Source organism: Phaenicophaeus curvirostris, chromosome Z (assembly GCF_032191515.1).
Source record: "Phaenicophaeus curvirostris isolate KB17595 chromosome Z, BPBGC_Pcur_1.0, whole genome shotgun sequence".
Classification (NCBI taxonomy): Eukaryota; Metazoa; Chordata; class Aves; order Cuculiformes; family Cuculidae; genus Phaenicophaeus; species Phaenicophaeus curvirostris.
In genome coordinates, this window is record NC_091431.1 from 26,806,729 (window position 1) to 26,827,917 (window position 21,189).

At 38.1% G+C, this 21,189-nt stretch overlaps 1 protein-coding gene across 12 annotated transcripts in view; it reads right to left on the reverse strand.

Annotated features, from left to right (window-relative positions):
• The window catches only part of CDC14B (cell division cycle 14B), a 50,487-nt gene that overhangs the window by 25,749 nt on the left and 3,549 nt on the right, over positions 1 to 21,189 (reverse strand). For all 12 annotated transcript variants that reach the window (XR_011339415.1, XM_069880605.1, XM_069880609.1 and 9 more), the window contains exons 2-5: positions 15,736 to 15,829; positions 14,731 to 14,806; positions 13,108 to 13,200; positions 2,211 to 2,287 (exon numbers count right to left, since the gene is read on the reverse strand). Coding sequence is in view for 11 of the 12 variants with exons in the window: in XM_069880605.1 (XP_069736706.1) it covers positions 2,211 to 2,287; positions 13,108 to 13,200; positions 14,731 to 14,806; positions 15,736 to 15,829 (340 nt within the window). In the remaining variant the exon portion in view is untranslated. The remainder of the gene's footprint in view (positions 1 to 2,210; positions 2,288 to 13,107; positions 13,201 to 14,730; positions 14,807 to 15,735; positions 15,830 to 21,189) is intronic.

The following is a 21,189-nucleotide window of genomic DNA, read 5'->3' on the forward strand; positions in this document are numbered from 1 at the left end:
TACACAAAACTGCGAGGAGTGGCTGATATGCCATAGGGTTGTGCTGCCATCCAGAGGAACTTTGACAGGCTGGAGAAATGGGCTGATGAGAACATCATGAAGTTCAACAAGAACTGTGAAGTCCCGTACCTGGGGGGGAACAACAGCTGGCACTGGTAGTGGCTGGGGGCTGCCCAGCTGGAAAGCAGCTTTGCAGAAAAGGACCTGGGAGTCTTGGTAGACTCTAAGCTGAACATAAGTCAGCAACGTGCCCTATGACAAAGGCGGCTAGTGATATCCCAGACCACATTAGACTAAGTATTGTCAGCAGGTTGAGGGCAGTGATCCTTGCCCTCTCTTCAGCTCTGTTGAGGGCACACCTGGAGTACTGTACCCAGAGAGGTATGGACATACTGAGGAGAGTCCAGGAAAGGGCTACTAAGATGATAAAGAGACTGGAGAATCTCACATAGGAGGAAAAGCTGAGAGAGCTGGGACTGTTCTGCCTGGAAAAGGCACAGGGGAGATCATATTAATGTACATAAATACCTGAAGGGAAGGTAAAAAGAAGGCAAAGCTGAGCTCTTTTCAGTGGCACTCAGTGAGAGGACCAGAGATAATGGGCAAAAAACTGAAATACAGGAGCCTTCCCCTAAACATGAGGAATAATTTTTTCACTCTGAGTGTGACTGCGCAGCGGAATAGGCTGCCCTGACAGGCTGTGGAGTCTCCACCCTTGGAAACATTCAAAAGGCACCTGGGTGTGGGCCTGGGCAACTGGCCGTAGGTGGCCTTGCTTCAGCAAGGATGTTGGACCAGATGACCTCCAGAGGTCACTTTCAACATCACTGTGATTCTGCAAGTGAAAAAAATAAATCCTTTGCACACTGCTAACAGGTTTTTGTGTTGAAAATAATACCCTAAGCTACCGACTACCTGACTGACTTTACAAGAAGGTACTGGGTTTTGCAAAGTGAGGAAGATCTTAAAGGAACAGAGCCTAGACCAACATCTCAGATGATCATTAATGTAATCTGAATTCATCTATTTGTATCAGGTTTAGTTGGAACAGTAAACTCAAGAAAATGGTAATGTTTGCAGACATTTCAGCAGACTGTATTCTTTATCCCAGAAGCTGGACATTTCTTCAGAAGTCAGGTCTTGGTTATTATGTAATATATCTTTGCATTTCTTTGAGTAGTACAGTTGAAGTGACGTTTTGGGAATTTGGGCAGGGTATATGACCTGAGAGAAAGGCTAATATCTCCATCACCCACATTCATCTTCATATTTAGAAACAACACTTACAGGAAGATTTTTTTTTCTGGGAATACAAAAGTGGAATTTAAAAGTGAGAAATGGGATGATGGAAAAATACAGCTAAAAAGAGGTCCTACTACACCATTATACTGCACTAGTGGCAGAGGGGAAGTAATAGAAATCCAAATCATAAAAAGTCCATTTCTTGGCAGGAGAGCTAGAAAACACAAACAAGCAGAGAATGAACTAATCACCCCATAACAATATATTTGGTGACTAAACTCGCCTTCTAAAAATATTTTTTGGCCATTCTTTTCTGCATATTGTATAAGCCAATGGAACACCACTCTAGTCCAACTTACAGAAACTCTTTTTTGTAAGAAATTAAGAAATTATTCCTCTGCACAATGGATCAACTTCATTTGCTACATTAAGCAGTACAGCGTATACCACAAAGACAAGTCCATGGTCTGAAACAGTTAGGATTACATTTCCTCAGGGTCAAGCAACCATGATCCAACGCTTTGTATATTTCCTCATTAGTAAAAAGAAATACTTTAAAGTTACACTAATCATGAGGTTGGGTAGTATTCTTTATGCACAATGCATACACTTGACAAATGAGAAAAATGGAGTGCTAAAAGTATTACAAACTGCTTGTAATGAATGACTGCTATTTTGATACATGTAACTACTAACTACTGGCACAAAAACAGACTGCCAAGTGAAAAGCAATATGGATCAAAAAGCTCAAGAAGAGTACATACAAAACAGTGTAGCTCCTTCACCTTCTATCACTACACTTCCTTGCCAGCTGCTAACACCTCTAATCAGCACTCTGCTTTTAAAGCTCAGGCTGTGAATGAGTCACATGTTAAAATCTGAGCAAAAAAAAAAATCTCCCAAATTAGTACTGATAAATACTTCTTCAAAATATTAAGGTACAGAAATTTCTAACAACTGTTATTTACCTGAAAGGAAGATACGAAATGCTTCCAGCCAATAAAAGCCTGTACACATCTTCTGGGGATTCTCTCAGGTATATTATCTATTTTTGAGGAAAAATACAGAAAATGAAACAAAAAGATTATTTTAAGATTGATATTAATAACTTTAAGTCACTTGTCTACTACAGAAGGCATAATTAATTATCACAGAGCTTAAAAGTGTTGGGAAAGTAACACAAGAATAAATGCATTAAAGTGTGCAACAATAAAACTAACAAACAATATGAAACACTGGTCAGCCTAGAGGAAAATATATATTATTAATTTATTGATTTGTGCAGGAGTTCATCTATAAGCTACAGTGAAATAGCTTCCATCCATCTGGATTTTTCCATGTTTCTACTTTGCTGGGCCAGGTTGTAGATTTTTTTTTTTAATTTAGCTTTTAAGATGTGAATCAAAACACAAAACCCCAGAGATATCAGCAAAGCTATTTATTACCTAATCTACAAAATAGAGTGTATATTCAGCAGACAAGAGCGAAACAGTAATTCAAATATATTTTTTCCTACAGCAGTACATTTGCATTATCCCATGTCTTGTACTTTTTCCTTGCACTAGAGGCAGTACCCAGTAACTAAATCCAGAGGCCATAAAGGAAAAAAAAAAAGAAAGAAATCTGTAGCTTTGGAAACAAAATCCCAAGAACAGAGACACCACATATCAAACTTTCTACAGTCAAAAACACTCAGAAAAGAATTCGCAAAGTACTAACTCACATCAAACATCCACATGGTCTTCCATCACACCGAATCATAGAATTGTTAAGGTTGGAAAAGACTCTAAGATCATCAAGTCCAACCATCAGCCCACCAACACCATGCCTACTAAACCATGCCATGACACGCCTCATCTACATGTTTTTGGAAAACCCCCAAGGACGGTGACTCAACCATTTCCCTGGGCAGCCTGTTCTAACACTGCGCTGCTCTTTCGGTAAAGAGGTTTTTCCTAATATCCCACTTAAAGCTCCCCTGGCACAACTTGAGGCTGTTTCTTCTCATTCTATCACTCGTTGCCTGGTTGAAGAGACCAATACCCATCTCACTACAAACCCTTTTTAGGTAGTCATAGAGAGCAGTAAGGTCAACCCTCAGCCTCCTCTTCTGCAGGGTAAACAGTCACAGTTCCCTTAGTTGCTCCTGATTTGTTCTCCAGACCTTTCACCAACCTTGTTGCCCTTCTCTGGACATGCCTGAGCAGCTCAATGTCTTTCTTACATTAAGAGGCTTTGCAGAGCCTTCCTGCCCTCAAGCAGACTGACACATCTACTCAGTTTGGTGTCCTCTTCAAACTTACAGAGCACTAAAAGCCCTCATCTGGATCACTGATAAAGACAATAAACACGACTGGCCCCAACACTGAGCCCTGGCAAACACTGCTTGTGACCAGCATGTGACAACATGCCTCGTCCCTCTGAGATACTCTAACACAAAGGCTCCTTAAAGAATATCATACAACTCCTCTTTTGTGCAAAACACATCTTCTAGTACCATCAAACACCATCCTCAGCATGGCCAGGAGATAATGACAGCTTGTTAACAGGTCAATATTCAGTAAACTCAAGCTAATGATTTTTGTTTAAAGCTTTAGCACACTACAGACTTTTTTTTTTTCATTAATGTTCACTGAAATTATTTACGCTTCTTATACTGATGACCTTTTTGCTTAGAGGTTTTTGGAAGTATACTCATGAGTATCAAACACCTTCAACAAACTCTGTGTGGCATTTTGCTTTCTGTGGCTTTTGACATTTTCTTCTTTTAAAAGTTGGCATTTCCCTTCAAATTTCTTTGATGCCCCTGTAAAGCCAGTTTGAACAAATTGCTTAACATACCTTCAACATCCTCTCTCCATATACACACACACACATTCCCATGAGTTGAGAATTGGCAGTGGAACAGATACTACTAAAAAAAAACAAACCCAGCTTAAAACGTATCCTAAATAGACAGCTAAAACAAGGCCACAGATGATGCCTTTCATTTTTCCTTTGATTGGATTACTGTGCTATTTTCTGAGTAGTCTTCCTGCGCAATTAGCAACATGAAAGGAAAAAAACATCTGTCTGGTTTAAGTAGTTTAGTTAAGTGGTGAAAAGTTCACTCTGTGTTTGTGTGCTTTCACCAGGGAGGAGTGACTTTTGCATTTATATTTGCAAGCACACAAACAGAAGAAGGAAGAGACTTTAAAAGCCCCCAAAATATCATTGAACAGCTGCTCCTCAGATGCCAGAGTTCAGCTTCTATTCTGCAGATGCTTTCACTGCCTGAACTGGATATAAATGTTATGTTCCAAGAAATTTCAAGTTGTGTGCTTTGACACAGTCATACTTCACATCTTGCAGCACAGTGAACACGTACTGCTAGCAATCATATAAATCTAGCACTGCTGACTTATCAGAAAAATGCCCTGCCCCAGCAAATCTTACAAACCAGAGACATGACATGCAAACAGAAGGTAATTAAACAGCAGAAATAGAGTTTGTAGACAGAAATGAGTCACCTGGAAAAAATCTGGATTCAGTGCTGTAAGGCTGGGTAATACACAAATAGTACTATTTGTACAACAGGCAAGTAAAAATACAGATATCATACTAGCTAATCCTGTAAGTGCATGTAGCTCAGAAAGGCCATGTATTTCTCCTGTATCTCTACTAGAGGTTTTACCAGTTTCTTTAACAAAACAACCTCCAATGAAGAAGCATTTGTTTCCAACTGTAGCAGCTGCAAGAGGAAGGTTTTTTTACATAATTTTAGGTGTTGTATTAAAATAACTCTAAATTACATTACAATATACTGAAACATGTTAGTTCTTAAGCACAAATACAACTTCTGAAATTACATTACCAGCCAAGTTGCTAGAAACACCGTTTTACCATACTTGCACATGTGTATGGATTTCCCTTAACAGCCACATGAACACTTACTCCATCCAAGGACACTTAAAAAAGCCAACCTGATTTTTACACAAAAATCCACTGTCTACCATAATTTTGTACAAAAAAATTTGCAAGAAGATAGCATTTCTCAATGTGGACAAGGTACTAAGCAAAAATACGCAGTAGTTCCTATACAACTGAACCAATATTCAGTCTATTCACAGAGGAATTAAAACTCTTCCAAGCTGGATTTCTCAGAATTTTATGAAGCAACAAGAGATCCCACCACACTTCAGCTGCAACACTACTATCAACACAAGATACAACACGTGAACCGTTGCAGAGACAACAGCTGATGAAGTTGTCAGATGCTGTTCCTAATGAAAAGTGGCTTAGAAAAAAAATGAGATTAATATGAATATGATGTCTACATGGGTGCAACAGCGTGGAGTGCTTCAAAAGGGAAGAACATCATTCAGTCTCCACAAGGAAAGCATCCTTGCAGTAACACACTACAAGAAGCTGTGACAGTCAAAGTGGAGAAAGGATCAGTTCCTGTCACAGCTTGAGACCACAAGAGAGCCCTCAGCTGGAAATCTTGGATACAAGCAAGGCTGGATGGAAGCTGAACTTGAGTGAGCCTGAGTTCAGGTTGTGAGTAAACCAAATTCCAGATATGGAAACAGGTGAGCCTGAAGGAGTGAGGGAAGGAGCAGCAAAGCCCAGGAAAGAAACAGAATAAAGGTAGAAGAGACCACATTTTATTAGGAAGTACTGGGCACCAGCAGAAATGCACGTGTAGACCAAGAGCTAGCACTGAAGATCTGATACCTGCACTATACGCTTCCAGCATCTCTTAACCTTAATAGCTAGTCCTAGTCTGGTCTGTGGACTGAACTCCCGTTACCTGCTGGGATGGCTCCTACACTGCTTTACGAAGTGAGCCAAAACACAGTCGGCTGGGCTTAAGGAAAGACTCACTTCAAAAACATACTCATGACACAAACTGCAACATAGCATTATATATTAATACATAACTATATATATAACTGTGTATAACACTGTTTCTGACAAGGAGAAGGCCACTAAGGCCTTAAAGATGAACAATTTCATTGGAATGATGTGGGTGAACAAAGGACTAAAGAAAGCCAGCAAATGAAAGAAAGTAAAAGTGATCCGAGAGACCTGCAGCAGACAGAAGTGTTGGAGAGAGGACTTTCTCATGCGGTAAGTGGAACTGAAGTTTCAGGAAAAAAGAGAATGGAGATGTCAATTTGATGAGTAGCGAAATAAAGACATTTGTAAATTCAAAAGGTATGTACTGTGGGAAGGAAAGGAAACAAGAAGAACCAAAATACACAACAGCTGGAACCAGTACGTCCAGATACTGATTATGTTCCTGCTATGCTTTCTAAGATGACGGAAACTTTCATATGTAAAGTTGGTTTTTTAAGTTAACACCAATAAAGCCATCAAGAAGGAGTACTATTACAAAGATGAAAAGCATTAAAATAAATTCCAAGAACTATATTAACTGTTATTTAGCAGAAGAAGCCATTTTTTGGGATAGCTTTTGTTCATTCTTGTATATACAAATAGAGAAAAATCTATTAGAATTTTACACTGTGTTCTGAAAGGGGTCCTTTCCTGCAGGTGAGGTAAATATTAAAAAAAAAGGGCTTTCTAAAAAGAACTTAGGAAATTCAGCAAACCTGAAATAAATAATCCACAATTACATTGGTTTTAGAATTTTCCTACCATCATATGCAAGTGTAGACAGGCACACATACATATCAACATACACACATATACAAGTGCACATGGAAGAACTTTTAAAATGCTTTACCAGTCTCTTAGTTTAAGTACCAGCCAGGAAAACGGTTACTATAAGGAACTGACATCTTTCAAGCCAAAATAACATACTGTTTTATCACACTGTGTACCAACAATTTGGAAATTTGCTTTAGTTATGCATACAAAAAATATCCTACTGAACTTCAAAATACAGACAGAAATTTGTGATTAGCAGTTGAACCTTTAACATTACTCTAATCATCCTATTCATTTAGGACATATGTTTCTAATTAAGGGACTGCAGGCAGCTATGTGAATGGTCAAGAGCCACCTAAGCACTGAGTACTGGGAAAGGTGCACTTAAGCGCTGCTCCTGCCAACATGACTGTGTTAACAGCTACTATAATGTTCAGCAAATGAAACAGAAGGGCTTGCAGAACTAGGTGACCCAGTCTTTATTTACGAGCACTTAAAATCAACCACTGAAAGGAAGTTCTTTTAGCAAGCCATGTTATTGTCTAATTCATATTACCATTTTCAAATCAGCCTTATTTTTTTTAAAAAAAAAGTTTCCTAGATTTGCTTTAGAATTGTAAAACTGATATTCACAACAACAGGATGAGAAGTATTATCACAGAAAAGGAACAGAGGTTCAGGTTAAAAAAGGCATCTTAATCTTGACTTTCTGGGACTGCCAAGTGATATAGTAATGCTACTTGCAAGACAAAACATGTTTGATAATAAGCTATGATGTAACTTGGTTTTTTCAGGAAAATTTAATATGCCGCAGTGTTAGAAACTGTATTAACTCAAGTCTATAAATAGCACTTGAAACTCGTGTATATGATGAGTTTAGTGTAATTAAGTTTATCCACTTCTCAAACTGAACTGCAAAATCTACTTAAGACTGCTACCTAAATCACAGATTTTACCAAACATACTGACTTAAAAGCAAGAATATAATGAGATGATTAATTTTAAACTGCTTACAAGCAAATTTCATGATACAACCATGTTCCAAAAATGTCACTCACCCAGCTGCTATAAACTGCAGATAATCATAACCTACCCACTCTTAACAAATACAAGTAACTACTGTGTGACCAGACTCAAACACAAGAACACATACATGCATAATTTTACTATAACTTAGAAGTACTCAATAGTTTATTTCATTAAAACATCTGTTGGATATACTAGTCAGTTAACATGTTAAATTTTCCAGTACTATTCCTTAGAAGAAAAGGTTAAATACAATAAATTAAAATAGAAATGTATTAGAATAAGAAGTTTCCAGTATGGATTTGTAGTATACTGAAGAAATGCACGTGTTGAACAGTCCCTTCATTAGTGGAAGCACAGTCATTAAGTGGGCAAAAGTGGCAGAGAGGGAACAGCTGCCAGTCTCTGGCAATTCTCTTTGTTCATCATAAACAAAAGCAAAAAAACCTCCAATTACCTTTCAAACAGCGGAGGGGAGGTATAGAAAACCCTATTAGATGGGAACTGACTGGGCTTGGCACACTGGTACCTCAGAACAGCTAAGAAAACAACCTAGTACTACTATGAGAGACTCCCAGAGAGCAACCTTTCTTCTATGAAGACAGTCTGGTAAGCACATTGTGAGGAAGAACCTAGTACAAATAGCCAGAAAAGCTGCCATCACGAAAACTAATCATGACTTCCCAAATAAAACTCAGAGAAGGTAGCTGTTTAGAGGACACAAACACAGAGAAAGCAAAAAAGACTCAAGGAAACTTTTGCTTAAATGAAAGGCTATTACTTTGTCCATCTCATCTCTGCCACTTGCTTGTCAACCATAAGTACCTCTCACCAAAATGCAGCTGAAGGTAAACGTAGTTTACCCACCTGACTTGTAATTTGAGTGCAGCTACAGTTACCCATTTACCACCACTCAACATGGACCACTAAACAAACAGGCTCAGCCAGAGATAATTCTGCAAATGCCATAGTAAGAAGCAGTTCAAAAGAGCAGTTCAACATCATACAGATGGGTACTAACTGCTTCTCCAGCTTCTACCCAGCATTAGGCCCACAGCTAGGAAGGATACTAACAAATTGAAAAGGCAAAAAAACAGTACTATGGATCAGAACGGATGAAGGAAACACTGCTTACCCTGAAGAAAGAAGATGAGAAAATAGACAAAGTACAGAGATGAGTCCTGGAGAAGGTGACCTGAATTACAGCAGTTCATGGGGTGGTACCCTCGGAGGGTCACCCTCCAAGTACATAATTAGTGCCAGGCCTGAGAAAAAAAACACTGTTACTAAGTTAATGCAGCCAAGGGGAGAGGAGGGAGCTTGGGATTTGGGTGGACAGGGCACAGAGGGTACATTTTCTTTCTTAATACAGAAGGAGCAATGATGGAAGAAGCAGACTTTCCTCACCCACAGTCAAGTCCTGGTGAAAATCAAGAGAAGCCACTGTAGAGATCAACTCAGAAGATCACTGCTGCTTTGGTAGAGTGGTAAGGCCTGAACAGTGCAGATAGCTTCCAAGGAAAAGCAATTTTTCTTTAAAAATGAAAGAACAAAGGGCTTCCCCCTCCCCCTCCCAGCTTCTTTCCCCTCACCCGTCTGCCCAAATAAATTGTACACATTCACATCTAACACACAGAATTTTGGCCACCCTTTGTGTGGCTGCACATGCCAAATTTATGCGTATCTACACAGAAGAATATTATTCCCATTATACAGTATATAATCTGCAACAAAAGGAAACAAAATGCAGACTTAAAATACATGAAAGATGAACAATGAAGGGATTAAGATCTAAATTGTTATGATTCAGTCTAAAAAAAAAATCATATTTTATTCTAAAACTAAATATGTAACAATGTATTTGAAAACTTTGTTCTTCACTTTTAAGGTCATGTTATTATACTGAAGAGCCCTGTAGCTTGAGTTAGGCTGTGCTGTCACATCAAAGTACACCTGGAAGGAAGCAGCAGATGCAGGAAGGAGGAGAAAAAAGTGTGTAGGCTGGAGAGTTCAGAAACTATCTCCACTGAAGAGGAAAGAAAGAGAAGTTAAATGAAGGGGAGGGGGGAAACATTAAAACACATCAACTGTGAAGAAAAGACTGGGAACAGACTTCGCTTGTAAACCAGAACACTAACAACAGCCCTTACGCTTCACCAAAGTTAATGAAGAATTTCATAATTGCCTTAGTAGTCAAAATGAGCTTATCCTCACATGATATATATACACATACATCTACATTTAACCACAAAAATGTTGAATGATAAACCATGCAAATATATCCCAATGTCTTCAAGCAGAAGTTAAACAGCATTCTGTTCAAGAACACAAATTTCAGGCCAACCAGCCTTTGAAATTACAGGCTCAGAAGCTGCTGGCGCAAATATACTGCATGTTTAAGAGGACATACAAGTTTCAGAGGAGAATTAGTTATATACAGTTCATTATAGTTTTAGAGTTAAAAAGGAACTGTGTTTAAAAAAAAAAGAAAAGAAAAAGAGAACAGAACCAGAAAACAGATGCACTTACTTTGTCTGTGCTATTCCTGAAAACCTGGCAGTCTGCTATTCCTAACGAGTAATTTAAAGTGCTTGCATCTCCAGAGCACTTGGATCCAAAACTGTGTTTATGTTAAAGATTCTGCAACACACACAAACAAGCACTATTTTCCTGACTAACTTCCTCTCTGCTTCCTTGCTCTTCCCACCTGAACTCCTCCAACCTGATGGACTGTAACGAAGTTCCTCAACACAGGGTACACTGTTGAAACAGGAACCGACGTAAAAACCCAAAGTCAAACAAGAAAGCACATTCCAGCCATAAAAAACAAAATACACTGGCAACTTATCACTTACACTGTAAAGGATCAGCAATACAATGATCCTCATTTCATGCAACAGTTCAAGCATTACCGGCAGGACAGTCTGATTAACTAAAATTACAGAAAAGCTTCATAAAGTTTTGACCAATAGCTGTCTGGATCTTCTTCATCAAAAAGCACAGCACTCTGAACTGAAGAATTAGGTAGATTCTTAAGACTATATCTGTTTTAAATAAAGAAGGCCTCAATTTATTTCCTTTTGATCAGGAAATATGTGCATCATATTCATCACACATTCTAAACAGATCGTATACCATTACTTGCCCTACAGAAAGCATTACCAATCTCCTTGCAGAAAGTCGAAACATGAGAGGTGTACATTTCAACACTTCGTCAGCGAGCGTTGTAATTAAGCCTGCCTCTTCATGAAAGATCATCAAAGAGCTCCAGGGAAAAAAAAACTAAGCCTCAGGGGCACAGCCTTTCTCCTGTGATCTTCCTTCAATGGAATCTATCCCACATCAGTCTCAGAAGAAGCTATACCCTACTTCATAGAAAAAGCAGTACCAAAGCCAAAGTCTGTTGCATTGGAGAGAAAATCAGCACCTAGCTAGAGGCACCTCACCATCTTGGACTTGCAATTATGCAAGACAAACATACCCTCATTCAAAGAGGGCACTGATACTCACATAGTGGCTCACTTTGCCATGGCTCTTTAAGGGCAGTTGCTGAAATAGTCAACTTGTACAGCCCAATAAACTAAGCAAACACAGGTCTCTGACCTATGAAAATTACTGTTAATTTTGATTAACCTCTTCGTGCCATATGCCAGCTTTCTGTAGCTAGCCCTCCCACATGCACTGACTATTCAGTCATGATCTTGTGTCATACTGTAGTTGATCTGCCTTAGGATCCCTTCTTTACACTACAACTCCCATCCCTTTCATTGCAGTTCCCTGAAGAAAAACTGCCACCTCCTCCGTCCAGCGGCCTCAATTTTGAATTACCACATTTTGGACTGTCATGATCCACATGAATTAACCTTAGAGCTTTATTCAAGAGTGTCCAAGTGTTCCTCTTCAACGGAATGTTTTTATTGCAACAAGGCAGGCCTACTGCATGATCACAAATAATATTTTTGTTATGTTGTTTGTATACTTTTACATAGTCAACCACAGTACTTTCACTTTAGTTTGTTTTGCCAAAAACCCCAAAACCTGACCTAAAAGTTGACTCTTGCTTTTTAAGCCTCTATTATGATCAAGTTACCAGGACGTAGTTTTTGTAAAAGCTGCAGCTATTTAGTCAACATAATGCCTTAACTACAGAGAAGTTTAGCAACTCATGCCACCAGTTTCTACATGCGAAGGTCTACAGCACCATTCCTAAGCACTTGTGTTTCAAGTATCAGGAGTGACATATTTTGAAATCTAGTTCTTAACTTGTAATAAGTCCTGTAGAAAATAGAAAACAGAGAAACCCTGGAGAGCTGTAATCCTGCATGATGTAGAGAGGCAGCAAGAAGACTGCCAGTATCACAGCAAGTACTGTATAGTCTTGCAGCTAATAAACAGGAATGACCTAAGGCTACATGAACTCTGACCTCCAACATAAAAAAACCCACAGGTTCTCACTTCATTTTATTACTCAGTAAACAAAAACAGAGGTTACAAACCAAGATGTGTTACAAGTCAAAGCAGAACATGAATATGGTACATCACATCTTTCATTCTGAAGCATGCAGCATTTTATTCCTTGCCAAACACATGCAGTTGTGATGTAAAGCCAGTCATTTTTCCCTTTACAGTCAGAGACCTGGCTCAGAACATTTCCAGCCACCTGGTATATTCCCAGGCTTTATGCCAGCCCTAAGCCTACCACCTGATTTCATTCCTTCTCCTAGGCTAACTGAAGAGATCACCTTACATTAGAAAAGAAGCAGCTGGGGAAGGAAAGGTAGATTTAAACATGCATGCAGTAGGAAATGATATACTGTGCTTTGTGGAAATTAATACTCCTCTGTTTTAAAAAAGAAGAGAGTATGTGTATACGGGGAAAAGGAAAAACATCAAGAAGCAGTGATTTTATCTAAATGAAAGTACTTATAAAGATTTTTTTTCAGTGGTGCTCTTGTTTCTTAGAAGCACAGACTGCAACAGAGAATTAAAAATCCAAACCCATACAACTCCATTTGCATACCTGATAGACTTTAAAAGCTGTCTTAGTATGTGGTATCTTACTATAAAACACGTTGGTAGGAAGACTATTCAATAGAACAGAATTCTTTTTATCTTGCTGTTTTAGAAAATGGAAATACGAGCACATTTAGCAAGCTGATGTAATGTAAAAATGTAAATACTTACTGCGTAGGAGCCTATCAGGAACGCAGCATTTGCTTGTTTTTTCTGATCAAAGCCAGTATAATGAATTATTTTCTTCCTTATCAATGAAAATGACTGTATCAAGAAATGAATAAGATTATTCATTTATGTATTTTAGACTTTCATGCCTACCTTTATAAAACTAGAGGAACGCAAGAGTCTGTTCACTTACTATCAGCCACCTGTATACAGAGGACCAAGTACACTGTAGACTAAACCCTCAAAAGCTTTGGAAGACTATTACATCCCTACCCAGACTGTTCTAGTATTTTTTCCAATATACAGCCAAAATAATTATTGATACAAATTAGAGCAAACTTTTCCTTAAACTCATTTAGTATTTCTGACTTCAAGCTCTGTGTAAAAGATAGGCATTCATAAGGAGTAAATACAAACTGGCATTCTCAAAAACATCACAGGCACATTAAAGCCACAATAGTTTTAAAAATGGAATTTGGATTTTTGCTTTACTCTTAAAGATAATTCGACTCTAGATAAATCAACTAGTAGCTGTTTTAAGAATCAGAACTCTTGGAAAATACACGCTTAGATGAGAATATTTTGAAACTAAACTTTACCGTAAGTAACTTTTAAAAGTTTCACCTCAATTTGGTATGCAGTTTCTCCAGTTATCTTAGAAAAAGGATCGAATGGTGTTACCAATGGGAAGGACACTGGCATCTGTGGTAGCAGCAAAACTATACAACAACTGCCTCTTGAAACAAATTCTGATGCACTTGAATCTGTATACTCGGGTCAACTACTAAGCTATCACAAAATATCACTATGTAAATAGCAACGTTACTTGCTCAGATACTATTTAATGCATTCAAGACAAAGAAAGCCCAGATCACTAGAGTAGTATGTTCTCAACAATTCTAACACACCTCTGCAATACAAACCCCAAGATATTCAAAGGGATTACAAGACTGACTTGTGCTACTTCAGAGCATCCTGTAAACATAAATTAGAGCATCTTGTCTCTGGCAAACATGTTTGTAGTGCCATGAGGACAAAGCAAATCTGAATTATGCAGACTAATACAGACATCAAGGAGACAAAAAAAGAAAGACTCTGTTAAACTAACATGTTCTGTGTACTTTCCAGTTTTCACAGTTCAGTGGCAGTTTGAAGATCTAAGCAGTTTTGAAGAGGCAAACTGTGATTCACATTAATGCTAATAAGCTTTTTTTATCTGCCTAACAGGTTTTATAATCCATTATCTGTCAGAGGTCATGTAACTTAATACAGGAACTCTCTGTTTTAAAGACACCATACTCTATCGAGAGTCCAAATCCAAAAATTACTCAGCACCTCACAGTGACGATAATCTTTTAGGAGCTTAACATTAGCCATTGCCACAGCAGTGCATCTTCCAGATCTTAACAGTAGGTGGGTATTCCCTCCTGATCCACCTCCTCCTCCCTAAACACACGTTGATAAAATATAGCGTTTATATGCAAAACTTACCTAAATTAGGAACCCAGGGAAGCACCTGAACAAAAAAAAAGCTTATGGCCTATTTGATTTTATTCTTTAAAAAGTCAAGAATATTGAACTAAAACCAAACCAAAACAAACCAAAACAAATAAACCCAAGAGTTACCTGTAATTTTTTATTTAGCTTGCAGCAGTATCTGTAGACCATTGCCAGATTGAGTGGTCCAAAATCTGCACAGAAGCTGTCACGAGAAAGGAGGAAATCGGTACACGATGTCTGTAAATGCCCTTTGTTATATAATCAGACGCACAAAGCAAGGAGTAATAGTATATATGTGATATATGTGCATAACTCTAAACAAAAGAATGTCTTTTTACATACATCCTATTTTGTTGGAGGAAACAGTTTTGTCATCTTTAAATAGGAACTAAAATTTTTTTCTTTGTTTTCCATCCATCACTACTCAAAACCAGACTGGAATACTCAACATCTGAAATATTCCCACTACAGTATCACTCAGTGACGCTGGTTTAGAAACTCTATTTTAAGATCAATCCAAAAGCTCTACTTTAAAAGAAGGCAATTGATACTGATCGAAAAAAGCAAATACAGAGAATAAAGATTGATTACTACTTTCATGAACAGTAAGCACACCCTTGGTCAAAAATATTTAAAGAATTAGCAACATTCCAGATGACATACAAAGGCATACACTGTTCACTACAAGGAAAATAATAAATCCATTGTCAGCTCATAACAGCTTGAATTGATTTTGCCATTTTTTTCTCATATTCTAGGAAGTTTAGACATTCTATTTAGTACTTGGGCAATGAAAAACATCCCCTTCAGCTCAGCAGTTCAATGTGCACTTCTGAATATATATTGTTGGAACATGTTCCTGTGTCTTCTAACAACAATGGCTACACTGAAAACTGCTTTGAGAAGAGGTTTAAGAAATCCTCATAGGAAGGCAAGGAACCATTCTAAGACATATAAATCATCATAGCAGGTAAGTCTGAGAGCATCAGATTAATGTAATTAGTTCTATAATGGGAATGGTATGTTTCCCTCAGCTACACTTAAAAACACAATGTCAATTAGACTGGTTCCTCATTGCTGCTGTTCTAATTTGTATATGTAAAAATTAGTAAAAAATAAGACTGTACTTACTTCTCATATACAAGTTCATCATCTATGCAGAAATAGTGTGTATTTGCAGCTTCACTCTTTGGTTTTTGGCAGAGAAATGCAAAATAAAGGCGATCTGAAATGCAAGAAAAATTAAAGCTTTTATAAAAATCACACTTTTCTACTGAAAGTCTGAAGAATTACCTGTTAACAGAACAACTTTAAGTGGTTTAAAATGAGCCAAATCTTCTTTTAAGTATTACCAAAGTAGACACCATTATTTCTCTGGTGTTAAGCAACAAGGCACACAAAGATCGAGGCTTTTTGCTCAGCAGTGTTCCTGTAATCCACAGTTCTTTAGTGTTCTTTCCCTAGCGAAGTGTTCCAGGAAAGCTATTCGTGTGACAACTCTGCAATACAGCAGGAGTCCAACTTGCAGCCACACACACAGCAGAGGCCCGCCTCCTTCTGGCAACAGACCCGAAGCTCTGCACTCTGAATTCCAACAACCCCCCCTCAGTTAAGCCACAAATCCCTCACCTCCTCATAGCACCTATGTTGCATAAACCACCAAAACATGCTTATGCCTAAATGTAGCAGTGATGTACAATCAGATCCTGTAGGCGATATACACCAGAGGGATATAAGGGGGGCAAGGCAGCAGCCCACTGCCACCCACAGCAGCACCCGCGGAGCCAGCACTTGGACATCCCCATCTGCATTCTCATGCCTATCGCCATCGCAGCTGCCCCTGCAAAGCCTGTATGCATGCAAGCAGAAGGCACCTTGTGCTTGCCCTGACTTCCTTTGTTAAGCTGAAGGGAAAAAAACGCCAACAGTATTCACTGAGATATAAATTATTGTTATGTAGAGGGAAGCTGTAACCCCAGTGAACTTTAAAAACTGACTGCTGCTGCTGCTGCTGCAAATGGCTGTACTTGCGGTAATTGGTCAATAAAAATGAGGCCTTGAAGCACCATAGCAATAGTTTTCCTCCTCCTGCTGCAAAAATGCCATTATAAAATACAAGGATTAAAATTCAAACAAAAAAGGAAAAGTTTGTAAGCCAGTTGCCTGGAACAGGTATGTTACTTAAATATCAAAACAGATGGCTGTATATAAACATATAATTTCAAAGCACAATTTCTGATAAAGCAAATCTGTACCTTCTTATCCTGAGAGCAGGACAAAATAAAAAATCTCCTAATGCTTCAAATCAAAACCCTCCATGACTAGTACTTAGAAATAATTTCTTGTATTTTGAAAACACAAGGTACAGTATGCCATGAAAAGCGTCCCCACATCCATATTTCAATACTGACATGCTCCGTGCCCATCTATGTACAGCAGTAACTTGGGAAGGTGGAGGCAGACAACACCACCAAAAAGCATAACATTCGCTAAATACATATTTCCGTAGAACAGCAGCCTGTTGACAATGACTTGGCTTAAACATCTACAGGTTTGGTGTAACCAGTGGGATGTGCTGTAATTCCTGAGCAAGTCAGACACCTATTTCCTTACTCTCTCAGCAGAAGCAAATTTGCTTATTTAATTTCTAATAGCCCCATCTTGTAGGCATAGGAGCTGCATTACTAGCTGGGAATTTCATTAACTGCTTAAGAACTTCTGTGCCTCCCAGCATTTATAAAAGCATACCCTGAAAACAAGCCGAAGGATAAAATTTAGGGTAATGCTGTGCATTTTTAAGAAATGACTAAGCTGACCCATAAAGGCAAATACATGCAGAGAAGCAAGTGCATTCATACCCCAACCAGATGCAAAATACGTCACAGGGAAAACTGCTTCACAGAAAGGCAGTCCTGGTCCTCTTTAGGGGTAGAGGGAGACTCAGCTTCCCACAACACTTCTGCATCTGCCTCCACCACTGTGTTACCCCCTGTGCTGTGTCAAGGGGGATGTGTATGAATCAGGAATCCTAGCACAGTACTGAATTTAAAAAAAAAAAAAAAAAAGAAAGTGTTTATTTCCTTCTGCCCTGAGAATGAGTTAATGTGTGCATGTGTGTGTGTGAGGACTAAGGGCAAAGGAACTAGCAGAAAGGAGAACTGAGAGCATACGATATCTATGGATTGTGTTTAAACTGGCACTGCCAGATTAAACGTGTCATACTGCAACCCCAAGCTATAATGTCACACCTCTTCTAAACCGATCTAATGGCTACCTGCCATCAGGTTCCTTACATGGAAAAGTTTTCTTCTGAGCCAGCTCACTGAACTAGCCCATTAAGGGTTAACAGTGGGAATACACAGCCAGAATTTTTCCCTTGATGGCATCTGTTCTTTAGATCCAGTCTAATTATTGACTTAGACTGAGCTCTCCCTATACACAAACAACATTCGCATCAAAGTCTGGCCAGAAAAGCTATAGTACTTAAATTGACACGCTGCTTTCTTGCACATCAGCTTCTTCACATAAACTTTATATCACTTTTGAAAATATAAAAGCGCTACACAGAAAATAATCCTAAATCCTCGAATATAAGAATAGGATCAAAATGAAAATAAACATATTTGCACAAGTTATAGAGCTAAAATAATCCAGCATTTTGCTCTGAAACAGGATTTGGAGTAACAGAATCACTTGTGTCCTCAGCACTCCTACTGAAATTCTTCAGCAGCTTTTGCAAAAACGTCCAACAAAAATAAGAATTCCCATCTTGAGTGAACAATGTGCATATGGCATTTTGAATTGTTGTTGGCATTCAATTCTGCACCGGTATCTCTGGATCATGTTAATAGTTGCTATCTTTAAAACACGTGAAATAAACTCGAGTTTATTGGATTTACAGAACTACCTCACAATTACAGCAGTGTGTGTCAAATGCCAACATCCTGACAAGCTGTGCATTCCTGTGCACAACTAACAATTGCTCCATATTATGTAACTGGCAGGCTCCAGTTTTTCAACATGTTCCCTATAGGGAGATTTTAGAAATGAGCTATACAGGGAAGTCCTTCCCCAGAAGTGCATTTACCTTTCAACTGGCTCACCAGCCCAGTAGCAGACAAATGGTGTATTACCCTGTCTATTCTTACCTATTTACTTGCAAACACATTCCCAGTTCTGTTTACAGTAGCCAAGGATTACTGTGTTGTTTTTTGAATAAGAGTAATGCATCCTGAGAAAGGAGAATTCCTTCATAAAGGATCTGGTTGCAGGATGAGGGCTTAAACATAAAACACACCAAAGCACTGCTTTCAATAGGACTCCAATAGGACACAGGAGCAAGGCTTCCATTTAATTACTTTTATGCTTCCTTCGCTAATTTTAGGGGTTTAGTATTTCATTTACATATAGCGTGCTTGAGTATTTCCAGATTCCTGCAAATTTCTGATAAAAGCCCATCCTAAAACTATCAAACTAGAGCAGACCTTTCTAATCATCTCTCAGAAGAATGAGAGTAGGGCTCACTGCCTTACTCACTGCATCAGCACTGCAATTAGGAGATACGACTGCAGTATGTCAGATAGACTCCAATTACACTTAATTTTGTTAGCCTCAAAAAACAAAACAATTAAAGTACAGAACATGGATGTCATTGGAGGCAATTAATTTGAGTAAGCATCCAGTGTACCACAAAATGAGCCCTAACTGAGGACTGTTACCACAGCTTTGCTACTGCTGGTACATGAACTAGTGAGATTAAAGCTAACACAAGCATGTCTCCACAAGCTATAATAATCACACATCCGACTGCACGGTGCATACAGGAGGAAGAGCATTTTGCTTGTTTTTCAGATCTATGGTGTTTGGTGGAAACAAGCATGTAGAAAACTGAGAGCTACCACTTCAAAATTGCATTAATGTGACTATAGAGATGACAAAATAGTCTCCTTCCCTTTCTTCTCAAAAAGCCCAGTACTTCTTAGGACCTGCTGCACAGGCCTTGGAGAAAGAAATGTCAGTAATTCAAGGGACAAATAAATACCAAATAGGCACTCACTCCAGGACAAATCCATATACGACCAGTGCAGATTACTTCATGAAAAGATAAATTCTACAGTCCTATTGTTAAATAGATGCTTCAGATGGGAAATTCAGAGGATAATGACAGCACAACTAAAACCTACGTTAGTCTATTTTGAATTACCATGAATGTAAACAGAGTTATTTAGTATCAGAGGAGTGTTATTTCTAAATCCAGAGTTGGTATATGTTTTTTTTTGTTGTGTTTGATTTAAAAGACTGCAAAATATCAGGAAAACACAGGAGAAAATGTTAAGAGACAGTCTGTTGAAATGTCAAGACAAAAAGCAAAACTGTATGAGATTTTTTCTTTTAATTCATTCCATCCTTTAAAAGATTAATTCACTCATCACTATCATAGTTCAAATTTAAGTGACAACAGAGCTGGCAATTAGAACAAGAGTCTGGCCTCTGAAAAAAGAAAACTAGAGCACACTGAGAAGCTTAAGAAACTTTTTATTTAACAGAAAACAACAAAAAAATATTTTCAGGGCTATGTCACTTCTGATCAACAACACTGTATTACTTTACTTAAACATACTCCTTGCACTCTGCTGCTCCTGTCTGATACACAAGGCTACTTTACATATGTTCATGCACTTATAATGCTGGATTAGATACTAAAAGCCTCACACTCAAATTTAAAATCTCACGTTTGAGAAAGGCTCACAAGTAATTGAGGTTATATTGATACAAGTGTAAACACAACTTTTGTACTGATAGTTGTATAATGAAAACTAACTGAAAATGTAGCTGGTCAAAACATTTTAAAGCTTTACGATAGGCAGTGGAAACACCCTTAGCATTAAAAAAAATATTTTCTATATAATACACAGATTTTATAAAGACAAGCCAGTAATACTGGCAAAAAAAAGATAATTCAATGGTTTAAAAAAAAAGGCAACACAAAACAAAAAAAACCCAAGCCACCTATCAATGAACATACTAAGCTAAATGCTATTTCATAAAACCTCCAAGTTACAGTGCAAGCAAAGCAATTCTCAGTACAGCAAAAAAAAAAGTACAGCACAGCTTAGAGCATCATTTAAGATGTTAGCTACTCACTGTAAACAAACTGCATATACATTCAGCAGGAGGGCAAAGAAATTTCAATAAATGCTCCACAGTGTCAAATCACTTAAATTTTAATTCCATGCTTAGTGTAGTCACTTCATTTTAGAATTAACTACTGAAAAAAGGTGAGAGAAACACACATCTTTTGCCTAAGGTTTCTGCATTATAATTCCACATCTTCGTGAAAATGTTACTTATAAAATCAGAGCAACGACAAAGAAAAGCAGCCAAGTAAAGGAAATCAACAGCTTTCAAACATTTCACACAGAGCTGTTACTTTTTCTTAGATCATATAAATTACTTCTTTCAGAAATCAGGATATGGGAATATGTTTCTAATACACAGAAGAAATGCATTCAGTTCCAGCAAATTTAACTCATACCAGCAAGTCTCACACATTAGGTGATGAAAGAAAAAATTGTAAGGCTTACC